This window comes from Lissotriton helveticus, chromosome 3_1, assembly GCF_964261635.1.
Source record: "Lissotriton helveticus chromosome 3_1, aLisHel1.1, whole genome shotgun sequence".
In the NCBI taxonomy this organism is placed as follows: Eukaryota; Metazoa; Chordata; class Amphibia; order Caudata; family Salamandridae; genus Lissotriton; species Lissotriton helveticus.
In genome coordinates this window covers 1837677107-1837701431 of record NC_136061.1, presented here as the reverse complement: position 1 = coordinate 1837701431, position 24325 = coordinate 1837677107, and the positions used below count along the sequence as shown (strand labels likewise).

The window sequence follows — 24325 nt, the reverse complement described above, 5'->3', positions numbered from 1 at the left end:
ACCATAATAATGACACACAAATATGCTTTATTTGCTGCAAAAACACTAAAAGTTAAGGAAAGTGACACTCCACCAGATTCTAGTCAGAACAAAGGAAGAATCTAATTACATAAGAATGCATCCAAATATAAAAGTAGGTATAATAACATAAATTAGTAATAAATAAATAATGTAAACAGCCTAACTTTAGAAATAAGGCAACAAATAATATAATTATTTTTTATTTATATTTACCCAACTTGACAAACAGCAATAGAGCAATCCCAAATGTCACCAAAAGAAAATAATTTATTCAGCTTTCCAAACTCAACAATAAAACGTTACAAAGTAAATATATGTAACTTAACTAACCAAAACCTAGTAAATATAATAAATAAAACTTGTGCCCTAAAACTAGGCACAATAGAAACATACTTTTATTGTAAGCACATCTAGGAAAAACAGTGCTACATAATATGCCCTAATGTGTTAAAAAAACAGCCAATACAAACAACTACCACCCCAAAATATTTAATCATTAACTTTGAATAGGCAATGATTAGTTCCATAATAAACATCTACACACACATAGCTGTTCTATTTGGAGACATCTTGAAAAATCTGAAATGTGTGGCGTACTCATAAAATGCCCAATTTGCCTAAGATATAAAAGTAATAAATAGCTCCAGCATATGTACCAGTCAAAGAAGTAGCTAACAACCGCCTCATAGTATCACCCTACTAACAAACACACAAAAAAGCGGACAATTTTTTTAAGATACTTGGGTTAGCAGACCTCTCCGTTCTATCCACATATGCCAACCCAAGTATCAAGTAATATGGTGGAATGTTTAAATGATAGCATCATGGCTCAACAAGCCATAACAGACAACATAGTGGAAGGGTGGCTCAACACCTTCCAAGGCACCATTGACCAAAGTCACCCGATCCTCTATCAATTTAAAAAAATGTTATCTACAAATTAGAATATAACAATATATTACCCAAATAGAATATAAAATATCAAAAACAACCAGAAATTTATGAAATACCTTAATGCTTAGTTCAAACATTTGTTAATAATTATGGCCTACCATACACCGAATCCCTTGCAAGAACACTGCTCTAAGAAAGCCCAGTATTCCATTAAACCTAAAGTTCAACTTAAAGTAACCAAATCATACTAAACATGTATTTATAGTTTTGAAACTCAGTCTTAAATACAGTTTTTATTATAAACAAAATATAGTTAGACTGAAAAGTATTAATAAATCAAATTATAATAAATACATATGCATGAAAAAAACATATGCCGTAATGCCTACTATCAATTAGCAATTTATAAATAGAAACATAACATTTAAGGCCTGATTACGATCCGACCCTCCGAACACTGTGGCAGCCAGGAGACCACAGCGCCAGCAGGCTTCTGACTGCGGTATTACGAGTTTATGATGCTGCCCTCAGTGTGACTACGGGAATCTTTTGGTGAGTACTTTTCCTTAAATGTCGATGCCTGTGTGAGCATTTCGACTGCATATGTGTCAGATACATGTGGTACATGTGGCTCCACCCGGATCCAGCGGCGAGGGGTAGGTGCATACTGCGTAGCTCAGGAACTCCCAACCTTGCAGTGGAAGACCTAACCTGAAGCTTTACCCGCTGGATACTGTTGTTATCTGAACATTATACTTTCTAGGAAATTGCAGCTTAACACAGGTATCTCCTAGGAAGAAGGGTAATATAGGGATACGGTCCCCCCCCCCTTTTTCTTCCAGTTGTATATATTTTTCGAATCACACTAGTGTATACAGACAATACATTAGGGAATATGACTCTTTGTAGACAGTGAACTCCATAGATACCTGCTAAACAGTTCCTTTGGTCCTGAAGAATCGCCTGTTAATGGACAATAGCGAGAAACATGTTGACCGAACAATAGCACACTCTGGAAGGTTCCTGGAAGCATAATATTCCAGCGTTTACCCTCTAGAATCTATTTTTAATGAGAGCAGGGGACCGCCAGAATAAATTGTTCCTTGGTACCCCTAGCTTTATTTTAAACCACCCCGACATGTCTAGAATTCTTCCTGGCCCCACACCCGCACTTCATCTACACGGCAGTTGGAAAAAGATCTCCGCTAAAAAGAGCTCCTCTTTGAGGTGTTGCCCGTTGGGTATTGCACCGCCGACCCAACGAGGAGCAGCCCCAAATGATGAAGAATGACACCTGCAAAGGTGTGTGAGGGCACTAAATCCAACAAAATGGGTGCCCAAGGGTAATTCTTCTTTACCCTAACAACATCCTCCACATCTCATGACTCATATCTAATTCCCCTTTTCCCTCCAGGAACGGTGCAGCATCCTTTGAATTCCTGAATTTGTGAGCATTAGCTGCAGCTGGACCTTCTACTCAATTTCGAGTAGTAATAGCCCGCTCCTCCTCTTTTTTGTACCTATAAATGTGGAAAAATACCACCTAACATTGCTGGCGTCGGGCCATATGTGGACATTCCAACCAATATGTATATGATACAAAAAGCACTCACCTGTACCTCACCACAAAGAGGGTTGTAATCATCGAAATGAAGATGCTGCTGTGAAGTGGGTACCTGAAGAAAGGGATCCATGTTAAACTCTGATCAAAAGAACAAGAAAAGGGTGAGTATGCAACCAAAATCTTTTCTTTCTGCCAACTTCAAACTGTCAGTCTCACCGCCTGGGTCAGCTCATCGAAAAGCCAACTCTTAATATGGAAGGCAGTGTAACTTCTCTGTACAGCCCTATGGCAGCTGCTTTTCCCCAACCACAACTCTAGTGGTCTGCAGATGGCTAACAGTGTCACATCTCATAATATAGTGGTTGGACCAGCAAGCTTGTGACGGTCGCACCGCAACTGTGCATAGACCGCCAAACTCGTAATAAGGCTCTTAATAAGGATTATAATAAGACAAAAAATATGAAACAAAAGTCCCCCCAAACATAAAGAAAAAATTTAATTTACAGTGTTCTCGCTGATATTCATGATCTGCTATTAGTCTTCACAAAATGAATCCACAATAATAGAAAAAAGGAATCCCGACAAATCCCAAAATTAAATTTAAAAATGCATACCCACAGGGATAAATCATAATCCTGGGAAACCATTAAAAATCCAAAAAAGAAGAAACCCTTATGGAAAACTGAAAAATATCAGAAATAAAAACAACTGTTGGATAAAAATATATAATCAACTGAATTTCTTTTAGAGAAAAATATGCATCCAAGATTAGGGTAATGAAAACCTGAAAACAACACAAAATAAATAACCCCATAAACAGTACACATATAATAACATAATTGTAAAATAACAGGCAAATAATGGAATTTGATAAGACAGTAGAGTAGTCCACACCAAATACAGTAAGGAATACTGCACTACAAGACCACTACTCAAACTACAACTTAACATAACACCACCCAACCATAATTAAACACTAGGCTATACTAACATTACTAACCCTCAATACATTCCAATGCCACCAAATTCCCAAAAGTAACTTAAAGTAATCCTACCTGACCCATAGAGCAGTAGCACTGAACCACAACCACAAAGAAGGACCCATAATGAGGTTATTGGAATAAAATAAAAGGTGGTGGTCACTAAATGAAAATGAAAAAGGATTACCTATTTATCAGAATCAATGGTTATTAATAATGAAGTGTATAATTCTTTTAAATGCTATGGAAAATGTTAACAAATGCTTAAAGAGGATAAAGAAATTACAGAAATAAAAAAGCGACCACATACGTTTGAAGAATGTTGTTGTAAAAACTAAAAATATATTTGCTAACATACATTGTTTTATAAAATACAAAAAATATATGTACAAAAGTAAAACATACATGTTATATATTTACCAATTATTGTATTTAAAAAGTACAACTATAAATTACCTTAATATAAAAATATATTTCAAATGTGTATTAATTTTAATTTATGTAACAATTTTTTTTTAAAAAGGACAATAAAATGTATGAATATTATTGTAATAACATATGTAAACATATATCTAATTATAAAAAAATAAATTTGAGGTTAAAAAACAATGAGTAACAAACATTTCTATCAACACAGCAACACTACACTACACTTAGGACGGGCAGAATGATAGAATTTACAAAATGTTTATTTAATATTTTTCATACAACTTAAGCTACCTTGGGGAAATGTTGCACATTAAAAGGCATAGTATTATTATTCCCACTCCAATCTAAGCTGCATTTGAGAAAGCGCCGGACTTTAACAGCAGTAGTTTTGCTATTCACATTCTAATATAAACTATACTAGTGACGGTGTTGGACTTTAAAAGATTTAAATGTATTATTCCCATTCTCATCAAAGGGCTTTATTACAAGTCAGGTGAATATGCTTGGTAGGGCCATTCCTCAAAGCCACACTTTCCTCGAAGCCATACTTTTGATAGCGGTGCGATTGCCATGAAAAGTGTGGCGGTGAGGAAACAAAGGGGACCAAATAGGGCCCCCTTTTGCCTACCGCTATGTGGATGCACACAGGGGGGCACAACATCTACCACCATGGTTGCATGCACACCAGCACTTGCACGGCATGGACTGCAGCAGTCCATGTCATGCAGGTACTCCCTTTGGTGTTCCCATTGCAATATCTGTTTCATAGGCACTGCCCTGGGAACGCCAAAGAAACACCCACCAGACAGAAGAAACTCCTAATCTGGCAGGCTGTTAGCACATGGGTTTGACATTGTGAAAGCAGGGCGCTCCCACCCGGCACCACCAAACTCAGATCAAGGCCCTTCGTGGGTTCCCATTGCATTGCCTATTTTATACGCAAAGGCATGGGAACACCAAAGAACCACCCACCAAGGAGGAGAAAACTCCTAATCTGGTGGGTGGTTTGAATATGGGCTTGGCCGTGTGGGAGCGGGGCGGTCCCCCTCTCGTACCGCCAAACTCATAATAAGACTCTAAGTTACACCGAGGAGGTGTTGGACTTTAATAAGGGTATTTTTTAATCCTCACTTGCAAACAAGGTACACTGGTGAAGGTGTTAGATTTTAACAGAGTGAGATTTATTATTCTGACTCCCATCTAAAATACATTGGGGAGAGTTTTGGATATTGAAGGGGTTAGCTTTATTATTCCCACTCCAATTCTAAGCTATATTGATGCAATAACTGGGCTTCATCAGAGGCAAATATGCTATTTCCACTCTATTATAAAAACATTGAGAAAAGTGTTGTATTATAGCAGTGGAACATTTACTCTTTCCACTCAATTCTAAATAACATGGGGAAAGATGTTGGATTTCAGCAGGTGTCGATTTACTGTTCCCTCTCCAATCTGGGCTACGTTGGAGAAGATGCTCAACTTTAACAGCAGTGGATATACTATTCCCACTCACATTTAAGTCACAATAGAGAAGTCGCTGGGCTTCAACAGGCGGAGGTTTGCTATTCCAACTCCTACCTAAACTACATTAGGAAAAGCAGTAAACATTGAAGAGGTTTAATTTACCATTCCCACTTCAATCTAATCTACTTTCAAAAAACATTAGACATTGAAGATCATGTATTTATGTTCCTACTCCAATGTAGAGTATATTTAAGAAACCATTACACTTTAATAGTTGTATATAGAATCTGTAGATAATTTATTAAAACCGTAAATTAATAGAAGTAAGCAATAAAAAAGACTTCTGTATATATAATGTTAACAAAAATATAAAAATCAAAACCCATCAATCCTGTTTTACCTTAGCCCCATTGAGAAGTAGTTCATCTGCTGGAGCAGTGCACCTGCCTGAATAGGTAGTCCATACATGAAAAGGAGCTCGCTCATGGTAGTTGCTGTAATATCTGTATACATTCATTAGTGGCAGCCTAAACTCATGAGGCGTTTTAGTCTCACTAGGCCTTGACCAGCAGTGAATTCCTTCACCTATAAAACTCAGACGAAACAGACAAGAGACATTTCAAACAAACAAGCGCCATCTTATGTAGTAATGTCCATAAGTAAACAAACATAAAAGCATAAGTGAGTACAACGGGCCAATTCATCACAAAAGAAGTACTATTACATAACCATCTTTCAAAATAAATTTCTCTTCAGGATTGAAGACCCATACATCCTTTAAAAAACAAATAAAAATATATAAATAGATGTTTGAAAAATAAATTATTTTAATACACAACATTTAAAAAAATGTAGAAGTGAACAATATTTGCAGATTGTACTAAAAATGTCAACTATAAAAAGTAAACTACAGATTTAAAAAGGATCAAAAGCAAGGAAAAAACCTAAAAACTATTTAAATCAAAACATGAAAAATATTTCCTCATTTATATTTGAAAAGTATATGAACTTACATATTTTGCATGTAATTTATAAAAAATATACTTTCATTCCAAGGAAAATAATTTCTAGAAATATATAATTACAAATGAAAATATTATGTTTAAAAATATATTAATTTAATATTGTATTACATTTTTCAAAGTAATTTCTAAATTACTCCACACCAATTTCCACTATAAACCCCACATTGTGCTAATGAACAAATTGTTAAAAAAAAACTATATGCCAATTCCTAAAAACACATTATAATATAAATAAATATTTTATAAATATTTTTTGCCCAAAAAACAGCTTGCTCCTAAAAAATAACCACTTAATTCAAAAAACAGTCAAATACTTATATATAAAACAATAATATTGGGAAAAGGATGTAACATCTAAGTATATTATGTACAACCATTTTTTTAACAACAATATTAAATTCAACACTAAAGATCAATATTCCTACCTGCGATATTTCTGAAGATGATTTCTTTGATGTCATGATAGAACGGTGACGATAATATGATGACAAAATATATTCAATGTGATATTTTAGTCAAACACCATTGTGGAGCCTTATTTGTTAATATTATTTTTTGAATAATGTAGCCCTGCATCAGGAAAAAGTTAGAATGTTATGCCATGTTAGAACATCGCTAAAAGATGGTGGTAAGTCCAATAAGTCGCAATTTCGAAACATAACGTTTTTGCCAATTCTTGTTCTATATAGGCACTGGTCCTACCTCCCTAAGACACACCTTCACTTTCAAACGTTTGAATATCAATTCCTTCCATCAACTAGCCTATTGCAATCCTCTAATTGTTTAAGTAGTAAGCAGCCATATTTACTTCCTGGTTGTATGATCCAGTCATAATTCACTGTATCTGGGTTTCTGCAAAGAGGTTCTGCAAAAACATATGCTCTTTTCTTCCTGATCTTTTGTCTCAAGACTGGGGCTGAGAAATAGAACTCTCCCTTTCATTACATAAGTTAAAAGTCTGCATTTTGCGAAATTAACCTTCAAAATCTTTGTCTTTGTTAAGTTTAGGTTGGAAATCATGGGGCATATTAACTAGAACATGACGCAGCACTGCAAGCCATTTGCTTTGTTGCATCATTAGGAAAGTGCAGAGATGCTTTGTATTTACACCAACATGCTGAATCCCTGTGCTTTCTTCTGCTCTGGTGCACAATTAGCTGCCAGCGCAAAGGCAGGCATCCTTGCACAATGGTGAAAGGGTGGCTATGTTGCAGGGATGATTGTTTTTCAGTAGGAAGGGACACCTTCTTGCACAAAAACAATTATTGACGTGCCCTCCTCCTTCGTTGAAAAAGAGAAAAGAACTAGTAGAAATAAAGGTATTTCTCCTTGATGTGTTACTTTAACAGCTCTCCGCTGGAGGCGTAGGAATCGGACGTATTCCCAGGTTTAAAAAATCTTGGAAATCTGGAAATGCATCAGAATCAATGGGCATTGCATGGGAACACCCACACCAACACCCATGGTACACCCCTTTTCACACAGAGTAATGTGTGAAAGGGAGCCATATTTACAAGGACATGAAAAGCCACATAGGGTGGCATTGCAAGGCCTTGTAGATATGGTGAAACATTGAGCGCCACCGGAGCGTCAAAAAAGTAATACTCCAACAGTGCTAGGGGCTTGTACATATGGCCTCCTGCCTGCAGCTAGAAACTAGTTTTTGTTGCCAAGGGAACTCACCCTTTTTTGCCCCCACCTGTGCTTCAACATAAAGACTGCCTTTCAGGCAGATCCAGGGGATGTCTCCATCTTGTAGTCTAGGAGTTAATTCACAGGTCTTCTTCTCAGGAATTGATAATTCTGCTAATTGCCATAATTATCAGGGTCATGATTTGAGCTGGTTCCCTTTCTTTCACTATATTTAGGTCAGTCTTAGACATTGGACAGTCTGAATTGAATTAAAGTTATTTTCCTCTTGTAAACATGTACAATTTTGAAACAAGAGTCTGCTTATACCAGACTTTTGAACACTGAGTAATTAAATATACCGCTACATTGTGAGCATTTGGAGGCTGCCATAGAGAGATCTAAAACAATTAGCATTTTATTGAATCAAGGCCTGTGGGTATCAGAAAGTCCCATGTTTCAAAGGTGTGTGTTTAATGAAATCTGTGTTCTTGTTTATAGACAAGGAGGTCTGATAGGTGTCATTGATAAGTACCGGTGATGTTTGTAGAGAGCAAAGGGTTGTCTTATTTTAAATAGACGAACGTAGGTCTGAGATAGAAATATTTACTCCTTTCAAATAAGATAACAGAAATATGAAACGTGATTCTAGATTTACTGACAGTGATGAACATCTAATTGCTTATTGGTTCAAAAATCCAAAGAATCTAGAATTATTTGTTATTATTGTGCTTAGCAAGAGAATGGATCAGCATATAGTTCATCTAATAATAACAGGTGCAGAGAAGCAAATAACTCACACATAGGATGCAAATCTGCTACATATTTAGCGTAAGATCCAAATGCAACATAAACAAAGAAACCACTAAGAAAGTAAAAATAGACATTCATATAAATACATCCTAAATAAGCTTGATCAATAGGTACAGATAAGCAGAGACCATTTCTTCCTTAAAAATCCTCTGCCCTCATTCGGCTCAATCCATAATGTAGCTGTTTCTAATTCATATGGTACTTCATATGCTGGCATTTATCAACACTTGATGGCTCTGTGGAATCCATTAAATAGTGATACAAAGCCTGGCCACAGCCATGGCATTTAAAATAAATAAATCAATGGTGACATGGCTGCGCATCATCTAAACTGAGTAATTTGCTTTTAGGGCCAAATTACTGGCTTAGCAGTGCAGTGCGGTGTCCGCTCATGTTGTGCTCGCCTGTGTGACTTCAGATGCGGAGGAGGCACAGGGGGCCTAGCAGGGCCCACTTTGTTACCTCTCTGCCACAGTGTGCATGGAGGGGAAACTCATAATATGCTGGTGGGACCGCAGCGGTACTGCCAAGTGTATTGCAGCCTCCTGACCGCTGCAACACCATCAGGGAACTGGGTTTCATAGTGGATGAGGTGGGGCTGCGGTGGTCCGACGCCCAATTCGTAATCGGGTGGTCAGAAGACCGACGCGCCCCACCCCCATGCATCTGGCAGTCCATGGACCACCAGACTCATAACCAGGCCATAAGTAGTTAGCATTATGTCACAGCAATACTCACTTCATTCCAAAACACAGTCAGGTTCCTGCACTTTGTAAGCATAGGAACTTTGTTAGCTTGCTCAGTAAGCATCTTGGATATTGAGAATCTGTCTGACAACTGAATTGAAATAATCTCTGGTCGTATGATATATCATATTAAGAATCTTATATTGTTACAGGTGGATAGTTGCAGACCTGTTTAACCCATATCTTGAGACAATATCTATTACTATATGAATGTTGTTAATTGTTTGAGCAAGCATAAGAGACCATTATGAGAAATTGTATCTAGTTTATCAACAGAGTAACTTAAAAAGATATTGTAAAAGTACAGAATCTACAGATTTGAATGTTCTAAATATAAAAATTGAAATAAACCATGTTTTTTCAACAAAGAGGTTGGATTTATGTTTAAAATAAATTGCACACTTAAAGATATTTGAAGGAATAATGTTCGGAAAAGGAAAACTTATTTTCCATATTGGTAAAAGAACATAACACCTAATATTCTTAAATAATTGCCCAATGGTACTTAAGTTAGTTATAGCCCACTCCTTAATTGTATAATCTCTGAAGAGATTATGGAGAAGAGAATTGTTAGAAAACATAGAATAGCTCGTTATAGGTTTAATTCTATATAGACAAGTTATTCCATATTTTCAAAGCACTAATCTAGGATTTAAAACATACTCTCTTATAATAAATCATTTCATTTTGAGCTAACCAAAAAACATTTCTAAACTTCTGCTGTATAGTTAATTTATTACAATCACAAATGACCATTGTTGTGGAGGCGAAGTCACAGTTGAGTAAATAGACTGTATTGAATAGTGTATTTTGTAATATCTGGAGGATTGTGTATGTGAGAGAGACGTGCTGAATTGTTGCTTAAACTGTACCCAAAGTAATATATTAGTAGGGCAGGTGATTGTATAGGAAGAAGACTGTGGTTGTGATAGGGTCATGTTATTGAATGAACTTTAACTATCATGACAGTAATTGGAATATACAACACAATCATTGAAGGACTTGGGAAGAGCTTGGAACTTGATCATAAAAATCGTCCTTGGTGAAGCCATGCAGATGAAGAGCTCTCTTGTCAAATACAGGATGATGATCATTTTGCTGTTGTTGTTGGTGTGTGTTTGCTGACAATAAATGGAAGTTAAGTAAAACCTCCTATTGTACAATAATAGTATTTTGTGCACTCTTTCTTAATCAAAGAGTGGCCAAAATACATAATTTAAATTTTGCAAACCATTTGCCCAGAGCTCATCTCATACATTGTAAGGAATAAATCACTAGACTTGGAAGGCAAAGATAATATCCTGTGTACCATTGTTGCCTAGTAATATAGTCAGATGAAGCCAGGCCTTCGTTTTGCACTGGGAGCTTGACAAAAATAATGGCTGTTCTTGCCTTCGTGTAAGTCCGTATAAAACTGTTAATTGCATCTTCTAGGTGTCTAAAATAAATACTAGGGATATACAGGGGACTAGATCTGAAAAAAAGATAGAAATTTAGGCAAAATGTTCATTTGAATAACATTGCATTGCTCCAGAATTGTAATGGGTAACCAACTCCAGCTCTAGAAGTGTCGAAAAGATTTAACAAATAGATCCTCAAAGATGATTTTAACAATTTGACTAACATTACTACAGATCTTAACACCAAGATAGTCAAAAGCTTCCTTCATCCTTGCTTTTGGCTCCGTAGTCATATAGTTTGATATAATTGGATATAATTTGCGTCTCTTCTAGATTTAGCTCATATCCAGACACTCTCCAACCCTTTTTTATCTTAACCTTTAACCACTCTCACTGTTAGGAGATATATTATTCCAATATATGGCAATGTCATCTGCTCATGACGAGATATTCATCTTTATAGTATTCAGGGCAATAGCAACTATATCTGTCGTTTTTTGGGGGAACAAGCAGGCAGGGTTCTAGATATAGTGCAAGCAGTGGGGGAAGCGTGGAATGGACCCCCTTTCATGAGTTAAGGCAAAAATGGTAGATTCCCTGCCCATTCTAACCACCCCTGCCCCTGCTGTTGGTTGCACATGCAGAGCCTGTAATATGCTAATTAATGTATGGACAAAGGTCATTGTATAAAGATCTTTCAATAAAAATTACCAGCACACATGTTCAAAGACTTTATAGGTATCTAATATCATTCCAGCTTGTATTTATTACGGTTTAGCAACGTCCAGCATAAAAATAGAGTTATGTATATGGGTTGTAATGTCGCAGCCAATATAAAGATGTGTAGTTCTGGAATAACTAGTTTACCAATAACCTTGGCTAACCTCGAAGCAAGTATTGTAACATCAATCTTTAGTTGAGAGTTAATCAAAGATATTGGACGACATGAGCTACAGTCATTACTTGGTTTATCCTCTTTTAGAAAAAATGCAATATTAATGTAATTTAATGAACCAGGCACCTTGACTGTGTTGTCAATTTCCTGAATGACCAAGGGCTTTATATGGGCTAATTCTATGTTAAAGATCTTATAGAAATCTAAAGAAATTGAGTCAGAACCATCCTCTTTACCATTAGAAAGTAAGAAAATAGCTTGTTTCATACCACAAAGTGTAATATCCATATCAAGTATTTTAAAATCGGCTGGTCTTAGTTGGGTTAACATTAATGTTATCCAAGTACTTGTGTGATCATGTTCCATCTATATGTGTATCGTCATTATATAAGCAATGATAAAAAAATCTTTAAATACGTGTAAAATACCAGATGGATTCTTCTGTATTTCATCAATTACTAGATATCTCCCAATCAGGATTTCGGGCTAAACATAAAACCGAGTCCGCCCTTATTGAGGTCACCGATAATATACGCATGGCTGCTGACAAGGGTCAAGCGGCACTTTTGGTGTTGCTTGACCTGTCAGCAGCATTTGATACTATCTCACATCACAACCTTCTGGAAAGGCTTCAAGACCTAGGCATTCAGGGTCAAGAGCTGAGTTGGATTACCAACTTTCTTACAGATAGACCACAAACAGTCATCATGGGATCTAATACATATGCCACTACCAAAGTGAGCAAGGAAGTCCCGCAGGGATCCTGCCTAAGCCCAACCCTTTTCAATATATATGTCACCCCCCTGGCCAGACTCATGAGACCTCTGGGATTCACTCCAGTTTCATACGCTGACGACACCCAGCTCCTTCTAACATTTGACAAAAACACACCCAACATCGATCTGTTGTTCGCCGAGGGCATGAAATCTATCGCTGCTTGGATGCGTAACAACTATCTACAACTTAACGGGGGCAAATCAGAGAACATGTTGTTTGGAAGAGCTACCACTCACTGGTCACCTACTTGGTGGCCGGAAGAGCTGGGAAGTGCCCCCACTCCCAAAGAAGTGGTTAAGAACTTGGGTGTCAGGATTGATCACACACAACACACATGCCAACACTATTGCAGGTTCCTGCTACTATATTCTTGGCCTCCTGCGTAGGATTTTTCCACTCTTACTTTCCTCCACTAAAAAACCCTAATACAGGCCCGAATATTGAGTAGACTTGATTACTGCAATGCCCTACTGTTCTCGACCAACGAAAGCGCCATTAATAAACTCCAGAGGGTACAGAATACTGCTGCCCGATTCACCAACAACGCCCCATCCAGAACACCCTCCGGACCACTCCTCAATCAACTCCACTGGCTCCCCATAAAGAAAAGGGTAAAGTTCAAAATAGGCTGTATTATTTACAAGGCTTGTAATGGCAAAGGCCCCAAGTATCTCACTAACAAACTCTCCTCCTATACGGGGAACATCCTTTGCAACGTGTATTTTACCCCGCAGTGCAGTTACGACACATCTTTTACAACGCAAGTCGTAACCACGACTTGCACTGGAGGGCGCTCTAGGCTAAGGAATAGTAGATTTACTATTCTAACACCTTTCCGTAGGCTGGTGTTGGAATACTAAATTTAACTATTCCGAAGTCCAGCACCCCTACAGCGCAAGTCGTGGTAATGACTTGAGTTGTAAAAGACGCGTTGTAAAGTACCGCGATGTAATACATCACGTGGTAACAACGTACATCCTCCTATACACCAACACGTAATCTCAGGTCCAGTAACGAGCATCTGCTCACCATCCCCAGAATCAAAAAAGCTTGTAGCGGTGGCAAATCCTTTTCTTATCTTGCCCCCAGATTTTGGAATAGTTTGCCTTCTCCGTTACGCTCAGGACAGAATTTGGCTCAATTTAGAAAAATGCTAAAAACCCACCTCTTCTAATTCCTTCCCTCTAGCTCTGCTGTTCTTCCGTCCGAAGCGCCGAGATACCCTCATGGGTGATTCAGCGCTGTACAAATCAATAAATATCAAATATCAAATATCAAATATCTGTATGTTGTTATTTTTATCTTCAATTATTTTGATACTGGCCATTGCTTCTCCTTTCTTTTAACTGATACGCAAATATAGGACCATCTGACTCACCATTTTCTATATCCTGCCCCTTATTCACCAGAAATGTTGCTGTGGCTATCAATCTGATATTCCTGTTAATCTTACCTCTACACTTCATGAGCTGTCAATAAAAGCCTGACCGTTACCATTTCTAGTATTCATGGAGGCAGCCTGTAATGCTTTTATCCATTTAATGTCATTGCCAACTGTATCTGTACAGGCTCTTTTCTGAGTAGCAAAATATTGAAGAGTTGTGTCCTGTGTCTAATAAAGTGGAGGCTTTAGAGCTATATATATCTTATTCTAGAATAAATTGATTATATATGAGTGAACATGGATGCAATATTATTGGTCTTTAAATAAAGAACAATCAACGGTGCATTGGCCAGGAGACTCCCTTTCCCCATTTAGAAAAAGACATTTAAGTATTGGATTATGGTCGGAAACTAAAATAATCTAGATTTGTTTTTTAAAAAAGCAATGATAGTTAATGAGTGTTTATCAATATTAGTACAAATAATTCAGATAAAAATATAATCCTTTGTGGGTGAGGGAGACAGAATACTCTTCCCTTTTTCGGATGAATAAATTCATAAGCTAAATGAAAGGCACTTTAATAAACAACAGATATTTTCTCATCTGAGTAATTAAAAAAAAATAAACATCATGTCAAATTGTAGAAAGCTAAAAACATGAACAGGGCATCACAGGACAAAATATTTTAACGGAGACATGTATGCAATTGAAAACAAGCTAGCAGAGAAATACAACAGGTACTGTGTATTAAGAGGAATGGAGAATTGCATGAACGCTGTAGTTAAATGCAAGTGCAAACACAGGTGCTTTCTTTTAGGGGGCAATGTTACAATTGCTTTTCTTGACCTTTGTACTTCAAATACTGCAAAACAAGTGGTATTTGCCAAACACCTAAGAAAATGTAGGAGTATTGTGAAAACACCTTTTAATGGGAAGATTTCAAGATCATAATTACACAATAAGATATGTTCATAAAATGTGGATGCAAGCCTGCATGTGTAACCTGGAGCACTAGTGCATGGCAAGATCAGCGGGTAATCTTTCTGCTGCTTCTGTAAAATTAAGGTAGAGATGTTTGAAGGAATTTCAATATCTCCCATTTGGTGACTTTTTTTTTAGGGAAAAAAATGGGGTTCCGAGATCACAAATAAGAGATGGATGGACATGCTTAAATCTACTTTTCTAGAAATTACTAGGTGTAGTACTCCACTTCATTACTTTTTATTTAGTCTTTACAAATACAGTGAGGACCCACCATAGTCTAATTAGTGCTGACCACGATACAACAAATCCATCCATCTAAAGGGCCAAGTAACACACCATCTGCAAGTTACGCGTATTCGATCTGTAGGTGTAGTCTGAGTGAAAGATTCCAACAGGTAGATGAAAAGCAGTTTGGCTTATTGATAGTTTCATTTGACTAAGCCATGAGGCATGTGGGCGCTCAAATCAAATTATGGTTCTGGAACGTTTTGGAAAAGTGTTCTTGACTCTTTAGTTATGCACTTGAATTTATCATTATAATACCTGACATCATATTCACCTTTTTAACTCCACAACACAAGCCTTAGTAAGGGCTCCTGTTTTGGTTTGTTTTTTTATTGCTACACCATTCTTTTTATGTTCATTATCCTGTTTGGTCAGTCTCGCCATGTCTGATTTACTTTCTTCATTCAGAGGGGCTTCCTTGGGATGGGCAATTTGTTACAACAATAAGAAAATTTGCAGCCCTCACAAATGATGAAATGGAAATTGGTCTATGTTTACAAGTACAGACCGCTACATTTGGGATATGCCAGTTACTGCTTATCAAGTTAAACCATTCAGTGATACTTACGGCAGAGATCTGGTGTTCTCCAAATAATGCATGTGCAGGCTTCACTGCAGGCCTGGGCATAGGCAGCAACCGCTGTGCAGAAGCTGGCACAGTCCCCACCGACGTCGCATGTACAGGAGTCCCTCAGACAAGCGTCATAAAATGGAGCTGCATCCACCTGTCAGAAACAGTTTTTACAATCTGTGAGTTTTTTGTACTAGGATACTTGTGTGCTTCATGCTAGTATTCATTGGTCTACAGCTTCCCGAGTTTTTCCATTTACAGCTAATAGTTTTGTGCGGTATTTAAAGCTCAGGTAATACAACTTAAATTAAGGTGGGATATAAACTTTAGAACCTTGAGATTGGATACCTCCCAAAAAATCTACATTTTTTCAAGTATGTCTAAGATCATTTGATGCTTTAATATACAAAGCACCCAATTATAAGTTGGTCAGAATCAAAATCACAAAGGTTTATTGTACAATTATTTTAAATCATAAAAATTGTGTTAAAATCAGATTAATAAAAAGTAATCAGTCCTCGGTTCAAAGGAAGCTAGTCATATTATATAGGACAAAGGCGTTAAAACAGTTTGTTAATATCAGTTGTTCCTGTGGTGCTTCCCCTTACTGTAGGGGGAAACAGGAGCATTGTAAGGTTGATCCGGAACCTTGCATCATCCGGATCTTTTCATGATGATGTTTCCTTATATTCTTGTATATTGAAGAGCTGCAAGAGTTTAATAGTCCTTCCCTTATTAAAAGGTACTTTGTGCTGCTGCATCAGTCCACTAGCTGCGTGACTTTTGGAGTTGCTTCTTTCAATTCATTAGCTGTGTGGCTTTTGGAGTCGCTTGCTGCCTTGCAAGGGGTCATGGGCATGATCCTCCGCTACCTGCAACATACGAGTAGCTATCCTGCAGATTCAGGAAGAATTCTGACAGCTGTGTGGACTCACTCTTCAGACAACAGAGCATTGCTTCCTCACATGTTCGATTGTTTAATGCTCATATTAGGAGACATCAAGAATCTCTTGTATGGGAGCAGTGGTTTGCAGATGCAGATTATGTGTATTAATGACTAACGATACGCGGCACGCGGTTGTATGTTTTTTCAATGAACTCCGTTGTAACGCATGCCTTTACCACGCATGCGTTACTACGGAATACTATTTACACGCCTATCTTTCTCCACGTATTTTTGCGAGGTGATGTCATACGTAGGAGAAAAAAAAACGGCCGTTTCCTTCCTCTGCGATGCCGATTGCCTGCACATCTCGTCTAAAGGTGAGTGTTTTTTGGGGGGGGGGGGAAGCCCCCCCAACACCCCTTTTTTATATGTACCCTTTACCACACATGCCTTTACTACGTACCTCATAGTAAAAGTATGCGTGGTAAAGCCTGTCGTTGTAACCACGCATGCGTTGTAATGCATGCGTGGTTAAGGTTTTCGTTGAAACGGCCTCGTTGTAGTGGCCGTTTCCCGCGGCACGCAGTCTACAAAGTCTGCTTTCATCCCCTTCTCTTCTTCCATGGGATCAAGCCAGATCTTAGTTTCATTACATTTATTTTCAGATCCTTGGTCAGAGTTTGCGATAGGTAGTTTGGCAGTGCTCCTGGGCCATATAACTTGGAAGCCTAGCTGCTGTGGCTTTTTTTTCAGGGTTTGCATATCTTAATACCTGTATATTATTTTTGCTTTGCATTAACAAGCACTTTTTCTATATGTCTAGCCAGGAGATCAGCAGCCCATATATCAACCATTTCTAGATTTGTCAATCAGCTGAGTTCATCAGAGTGCTTCCCAGGGTGAGCCACAACTCCAACTGATGAAGAGAGATCTGCTATCCCAATACCTGGATTTTACTTAAAAAGCTGACCGGTGAAACATAGTGCAGATCAGGGAGGAATTGCAGACACAAGTGCATTCCAGACTCTGACTGACTCCCTCCTACAGCAAGTGTAAGAGCATGAAAGGCTATTCCTGGTATGGTTCCAGAATATCAGTGCCAGGCAGCCACGGCCCGTGCAGGTAAGCGTGGTGGGGACGGGTGGGGGAGGATTTTGTGGATGATGGCGAGGGAAAATTAAATAATTAATGTTACCTCGTCATCGTCTGTCGAAATAAGTGCCCTACTGTGCTTACCTGCATGGGCTGTGGCTGCTGTCAGGATATAGTCTGAAATAAATATTGTGCCCTAAATATTGCTTACAAAAATAGCGCTCCATTGGTATTAATAATAGAAAGTGTACATTCAATTAGGCTAACTCTCTGTAAACAATATTTAGGACATTTATAGCACATGATATTTCTGACTCAAATAGTCAGACATACAACTCTTCCTCTGCCTGATACTAGTCTCCAGACTCAGTTGCCACTTCCCACACACAGCGATGCCCAGCCCAGGTAGTAAAGGGCAGTGGCAATCAGCCTATTATTGTACAAGAAATAGTAATCCTGTCAGAAAACTGAGTCGGAGAATCCGAAGGCATACAGATGGTATTGCGTAATAGGAGTTTTTTTGCTCATCATGTCTTAAGGCCCCCGTACTTCAAACCCCCAAACTGGGAACCAAGGACCAGCAGATATTCATCCCTAATACTCCCATATATTGATTTTGTTGGTATTGATATAGCGTAAACCTAAGTAGGAAGCAATTGAGAGCTGTATATTAAATGTGGATTGGAAAACAATTGTGTACATCAAGTAGGGTTATACAAATACATTTCACTCTATTTTAGGCACAGTGAGATTAAGTGATTTGTCAAGAATGTTGTGTTGTGGAGCCAAGTGCTGATGCTGGGATTCAAGCCTAGGTCCCCATGTTCCAAGATCCACAGCTTTAGCCACTACGCCACAACTCTTCCCAGAAATCATGTGGCATGAAATTAAATAAAAGTCAGTCCTACGGGGTTTCTGACAGGATGTTCGACATACATTAAACAATATAAAATTAGGCATTTCAATATTAATAAACATTTCAAGAAGTTATGCTAATTATGACTTTCACAGTTAAAAATTCCAATCTGTGTACTTTAACAATTTTTTAAAACAATGAACAAAAACATTAAACATGTCAGTGAAAGTAATAATGTAACCATTGAAACAGACGACTGCCCAACAGCCACTGCTGATAAGAAACACAATAGGACTACACACACACCGGAAATGCATCAAAAACGTTAGATCTGAGCAAGCCTGAAATGTGAAATGAGATGTAGATATGAATGGTAAACATGAAGAGAGTGTACATGCAATACACAATAGGACCACAGGGACGACCTTATGGAGCCAGGATTAAGCAGAGGGTACCAGCAGGGTCCAGTCCAGGTCAAGTTGCAATTGGTTACCTGGTCCATCCAGGAAAAGGACTCTTACAGTTTGTTGCTCAAAGGAGGTCTGCCTACTGACTCTTGGTCCACTTCTTATTCCTGGGCATAAGTAGGAGCTGCTCCAACCCTTCAGGTTTCTACACAGATTGCAGACAGCAGGTATAATCCTTTGTTATTCTGCCGGTCCAGATGTGTTCTGTTGAGCTTAGGTTAAAGTGCCACTTTTGTAGCATGAATAAGCCAGGGTTGGTGGTTGACTCCTGGACATGCCATAACCTATGAGAAAAACCTTTTCCAGTGCAAAACTTCCAACCTATGCAACACATTCTGTTTGGCTTCCTGCAAAGTATCCTACACTGCATTATTCTGGGTTAAATCCAATATGGCAGAGCCCTTCTGCCCATGAAGGTGTCTGATGTCCCAGCCATTGGTGTGCTTATAGAAATGAGCAGTCCCCTTCTTCATGAACCACATGACACTGGTTCCAAGACTAGTCTGAGAATAGTTACCCTCCCACTGTGCTAGCGCCAAGCTGGCTACACTGTACTCCGGGATCAACAGGCTTCTCTTTCCCAGACTTCCCTTTAGACTCAATTGTTTATGGGCAATCCTCACCCAGGCCACTTTCAAATTAATGAAGCTCCTGAACTCTTCCCAGCTGCCTTTCCTGAGCTGAGATGGATCATATATCTCGCACCTAGGTCTTCCTGCCAAGAGGCCAAATCCATTGTTTCTGCTTTGGAAGCAGTTGCCACACAGGGAAAAGCCCTAACAGGGGACAGCTGCTGGTATGAAAATCCTAATTAGCCTTCTCAGCTCCAAGCAGGCAAAGTATAACTTGTTTAAAAGTTACTTTTCCTATATATTGATGAAATATCCAACTTCACCACTGCATTGGAGTTTTAATATAGATCTGGACTGCAACACAGAGAGTAATGGGATTGTAGCAGCTGAACTCACATCCATGGGGTGGATACATTTTTCTCGCTCACTGATGATTCTCATTCGAAAGACTCTAAATTTGGTCAGGATGAAGCCAGGGACAGCTTTTCAACTTTGGGCTCTAGCACACTTGAAGCACCTGAAATAGCCCTTAAGTATCAAAGGTATCGTATGAGTTCTAAGGAAAATGCAGATTCACGAAAGAACAGGGATTAAAGAACACCGCGTTGAGACCCGTGCAGATGGGGAAAAAGCCAGGCAGGCCACAAAAAAACTGAAGGTGCAGTCGGGAAGGTAGAGAAGGCTTGCTTGGTGAGCGGCTCAAGAGTATAGAGGAGAGAACAACTGTTGTGGAGACTGAGTTGGCAGCTGTGAGAGAGTAGACTAAGTCCCATGATGTCCAATTAACTAATGCCACGTGGAAATTGGAAGACCTGGAAAATCGCCAGAGAAGGAACAATCTCCGTTTTCTTGGAATCGAAGAAGGCCTAGAAGGGGATAACATCTGATCTTTTATGCTTGTCCTTCTTAAAGAGGCCTCTCTCAAACTTGTAGGTTGGGACTGGGAGCGAGAAGTTCAGAGCGTCCACCGGTTTCCATTAACCCACCAAAAATCCACAAAGGCCAGCAGAGATCAAAGGAAGCCAAGGGCTATCTTAGTCTTTTTGGGTTATTTCCTGCTGTGTTAAGCCATTTTTGAGAAGGCTCAGCCTGAGGTGAGAAGGAAATATCGAGTCCTTTTTATTGTGCACCCTTCCATATAACAGTGGAACACAGATGGCGCTTGCTGCAGGTTATCAAGCCTTATCAAGATGCTGGTTTTAAGACTTTTTTGTTGGTGCTGGCAAGATTGAAAACAATAGTCAGAGGGACTGTAAAATTATTTTCCTCTGAAATACAATACAGAAACTATCTTGAGTAGGTTTTTGCCAGTTAGAAGAAATGTATAGTTTTTGGGTGTATTAGCTTAGGAAACTATGAGTTTTGCTTAATATAGCCGGGTTTCTCTTTAGTATTGCATGGCTTTCGGTAAGTGTGTTAGAGTAGGGGGTGTCTTATGGAAAAAAGGGGAAGGCAGGGTTAGTGGCTTATGTGCTGTCCTGTTTATTTTTGCAGGTACTATTTTTTTATTTTTCACATTCTCACATTGTAGTGTGAGGGTGTGGAGGAGGGTCCGGGTGGGAGCTCGCAGTGTCTTTTGCTGTCTACATTACACAGACCTGGCAGGTCTGGCTGCTTTCATTGGCAAGGGGAGCGAGATTTTGTTTGCTTGGGAAGGGGGGTTTGTGGATGGATGGAATGGGGAGGATGGCTTGATTATTTGGAATTTAAATTGCAGCAAAGCATCAATAATTATTTGTTGTTTTTTTCGGCGGTATTGAAGAATAGGGTTTTGTTTGAATGTACGATCGGATGAAGGAATTTGTCCCGGTATTATATGGCTTCTGTTAGTCTTGGTGGGGCAATGTGGATGGCTAGAATAATGCTCAGGGGGGATTGTTAGGCTTCATATTGCCACTATTAACATCTGCGAACTAAATGACAGATCCAGAAGGAGAAGGGTCTTAAAAGATCTAAAAAAAATGTAAAGGGGATATGCTTTTGTCTCCAGGAGACCCATATAGCATGGAGCGATACAGAAATGTTGAAATCCATAGGGTTGAAGGCAGTGTGTTATACAACCCAGGATGCCAGCACTAAGGGGGTAGCCATGTTAGTTAAATAGAATGTTGTTACACCTGGGCGAAATGCAGAGTATAAGCACAGCAGATGGGCAATATTGGAGAGCAAAGCAGGCAATGGTTCCTTAACCTTGTGCTCAATCTTTCCCTAGCTTTCGATGACCCTGGCTTATTGAATTTTTTAGCTATTGAACTACCTTCTTGGCCGGCGCCATATGTAGTCTGTGGGTACATAAACATAAATGGGTCTAGAAGATATCCTGGGGATAGTAGTGCTTCCAGTTTCAGGCGCAAACCGCAAACTTTGAGATCTTTTAAAAACCTTTTGAAATATATTGGTTTACATGATGTCTGGCCCAGGGTGAACACTTATGAGCCTGGATACACTTATTATTCAACCCACCATGACAAGTTTGCCAGGTTGGATTATTTTCTAGTGTCATAGGTTTTACTTAAGGGAGCTCAGGTTGAACTTTTCCGCATAGTAATGTCTGACCACAACCCTGTTGTTCATGAATTCCCTCTTGATGGATTAAGAACAGTGGCTAAAAGGTAGTTGTTCGATAGGGCACTTCTGCCCGACCCAGAACATGTGAACTATATAAAGGGTTGGACTATGGGATTTTAAAATATTGATAAGGGTAGTGTCTCCCCTGGAATGGTCTGGGATCCTTTCAAGGCCACTGCAAGGAGGGGAACTCTGCTGTACAGTCTGGCTAAACAAAAGATGGAAAAGGGGCAGATTTGATCAGTGCAGTGGCGGGGGGGTGATCTGTCCCCTGTACTGAATACAATAACCATTACCAAGGCATATCTGAATGACTTTACGGTGGACAAAACTGCTGGGAGGTTCCTGGGCAAGAGTCAGTAATGTTATGAATACAGTGAACGCGTTGGTCCTCTCCGCGAAGTGCGGGCAAGGCAGCAGCATGCCTCAGGGTATAACAGGCAGATCAACAACATGCGAGGTGGAGTACTTACAGATCATTCTGAGGTTAGGGAGGGGTTTAGTGAATTTTATTCAAATCTCTATAAAGCCTCACCCGTAGGGTGTTCTCAAGTCTCAGATGCACAGGTGGATTTTGTACCCAGTGTGAAGGTAACCCAGGATGAGAGAATCTTATTGGGGGCAGATATCTCCCCGGAAGAGTTTCAGGTGGCTCTCCAGGCCCTCCCTTCAGGAAAATCCACAGGAACAGATTGTATCCCTCTAGAGTTTTATCAAGTTTTCTATAACGAAATCCATCAGGAAATGCTGTGGCTGTTTAAGGAAATTAAGGATCGGGCACCACCGCCAGGCTCTCAGGGAACCGCTGATATCATAATTTTTTTTAAAGTAAGGTAGGTAAGGATCCTACATTTTGGGCTCTTACGGCCAATTACACTTTTAAATAGAGATGTTAAGCTGTATTAAAAAATATTTGCAAGTTGGTTAAGTAGTGTAATACAGCATCTTGTCTCAGCCTGGCAGCACAGTTTTATCCAGGGGAGAGGTACTGTAGACCATGTGCAGCGAGTAATTTCATTACTTGATCCCAGTGAGATCTTTGCGAAGCCCATTGGGATCGCTCTGCTCAATGCCGAGAAGGCTTTCAGCAAGGTGTTGTGGGGTTATTTATGGATGATCATGGAGGCTAATGGTTTGGGGCCATCCTTTATTAATGCAATGCGGACCTGTACATTAATGCCACTGCTCAATTTCACATAATGGGAGAAGAGTCTGAGCCGTTTTTGATCAAAGCAGGGCTGTCCCTCCTCCACTTTGCTATTCGAACTGCAGATAGATACCTTTCTCAGGTGGTTGGAAGCTTCCCTGGACCAACCCTCCTATTAGCCTTCAAGGCTGAGACACTAAAATGTTGGCCTATGTCAACGAAGTGGCTATAAATACAACCGACCCTAACAGGGCTCTGCATTTTGTGGACCTAATAGCAGAAACATTTGGGAATCAATCAGGGTTTTGCTGAAAGAGCAATAACCCAGGTTTTGATAAATAGATTTACTTCCGCCTCTGATAGCAGGATTGTTGACGAAGCAAGATATCTGGGGGCAGGGAGGGTAGAAACTATGGTTGATCTAAATCTGTCACCTATCATGGGAAGAATTAAGAAGGATTTTAGTCGATGGGATAATCTGAAACTCCAAATAATGGGGCGGTGCACCCTTGTTAAAATGATGGTATTGCCAAAATTATTGTAATATTTTGCACGATTTCTCTGGGGATACATTAATGATTGGTTCAAACCAATTGAGAGATTAGTGGCAGATTTATCTGGTCCTATCGGAGGACTAAAAGGGCTAACACATTTTTGTGCTTTCAAGAGATGAGGGTGTGGGTGGGTGCTCCCCAATTTCAAGCTACATTATCTAGCCACCGTGTTTCAATATTATGGCCCTTTATTTATTAATACGCCACAGAAGGGGGACAGGCGGAGGCTATATCCCCTCAATTTTTGAGTTTTTGATTGGGACAAATGCTAATGACTGTCTGCTGAAGTTTTTCAAGCTGAGCTATTTCAAAAGAACTCAGT

The 24325-nt window shown here is 39.1% G+C and overlaps 1 protein-coding gene across 1 annotated transcript in view; it reads right to left on the bottom strand.

The window, feature by feature from the left end:
* Positions 1-24325, bottom strand: part of LOC144824333 (uncharacterized) — a 610480-nt gene that overhangs the window by 457147 nt on the left and 129008 nt on the right. Inside the window, exon 8 of the mRNA XM_078683450.1 lies at positions 15859-16015. Coding sequence (XP_078539576.1) covers positions 15859-16015 — 157 coding nt within the window. The remainder of the gene's footprint in view (positions 1-15858; positions 16016-24325) is intronic.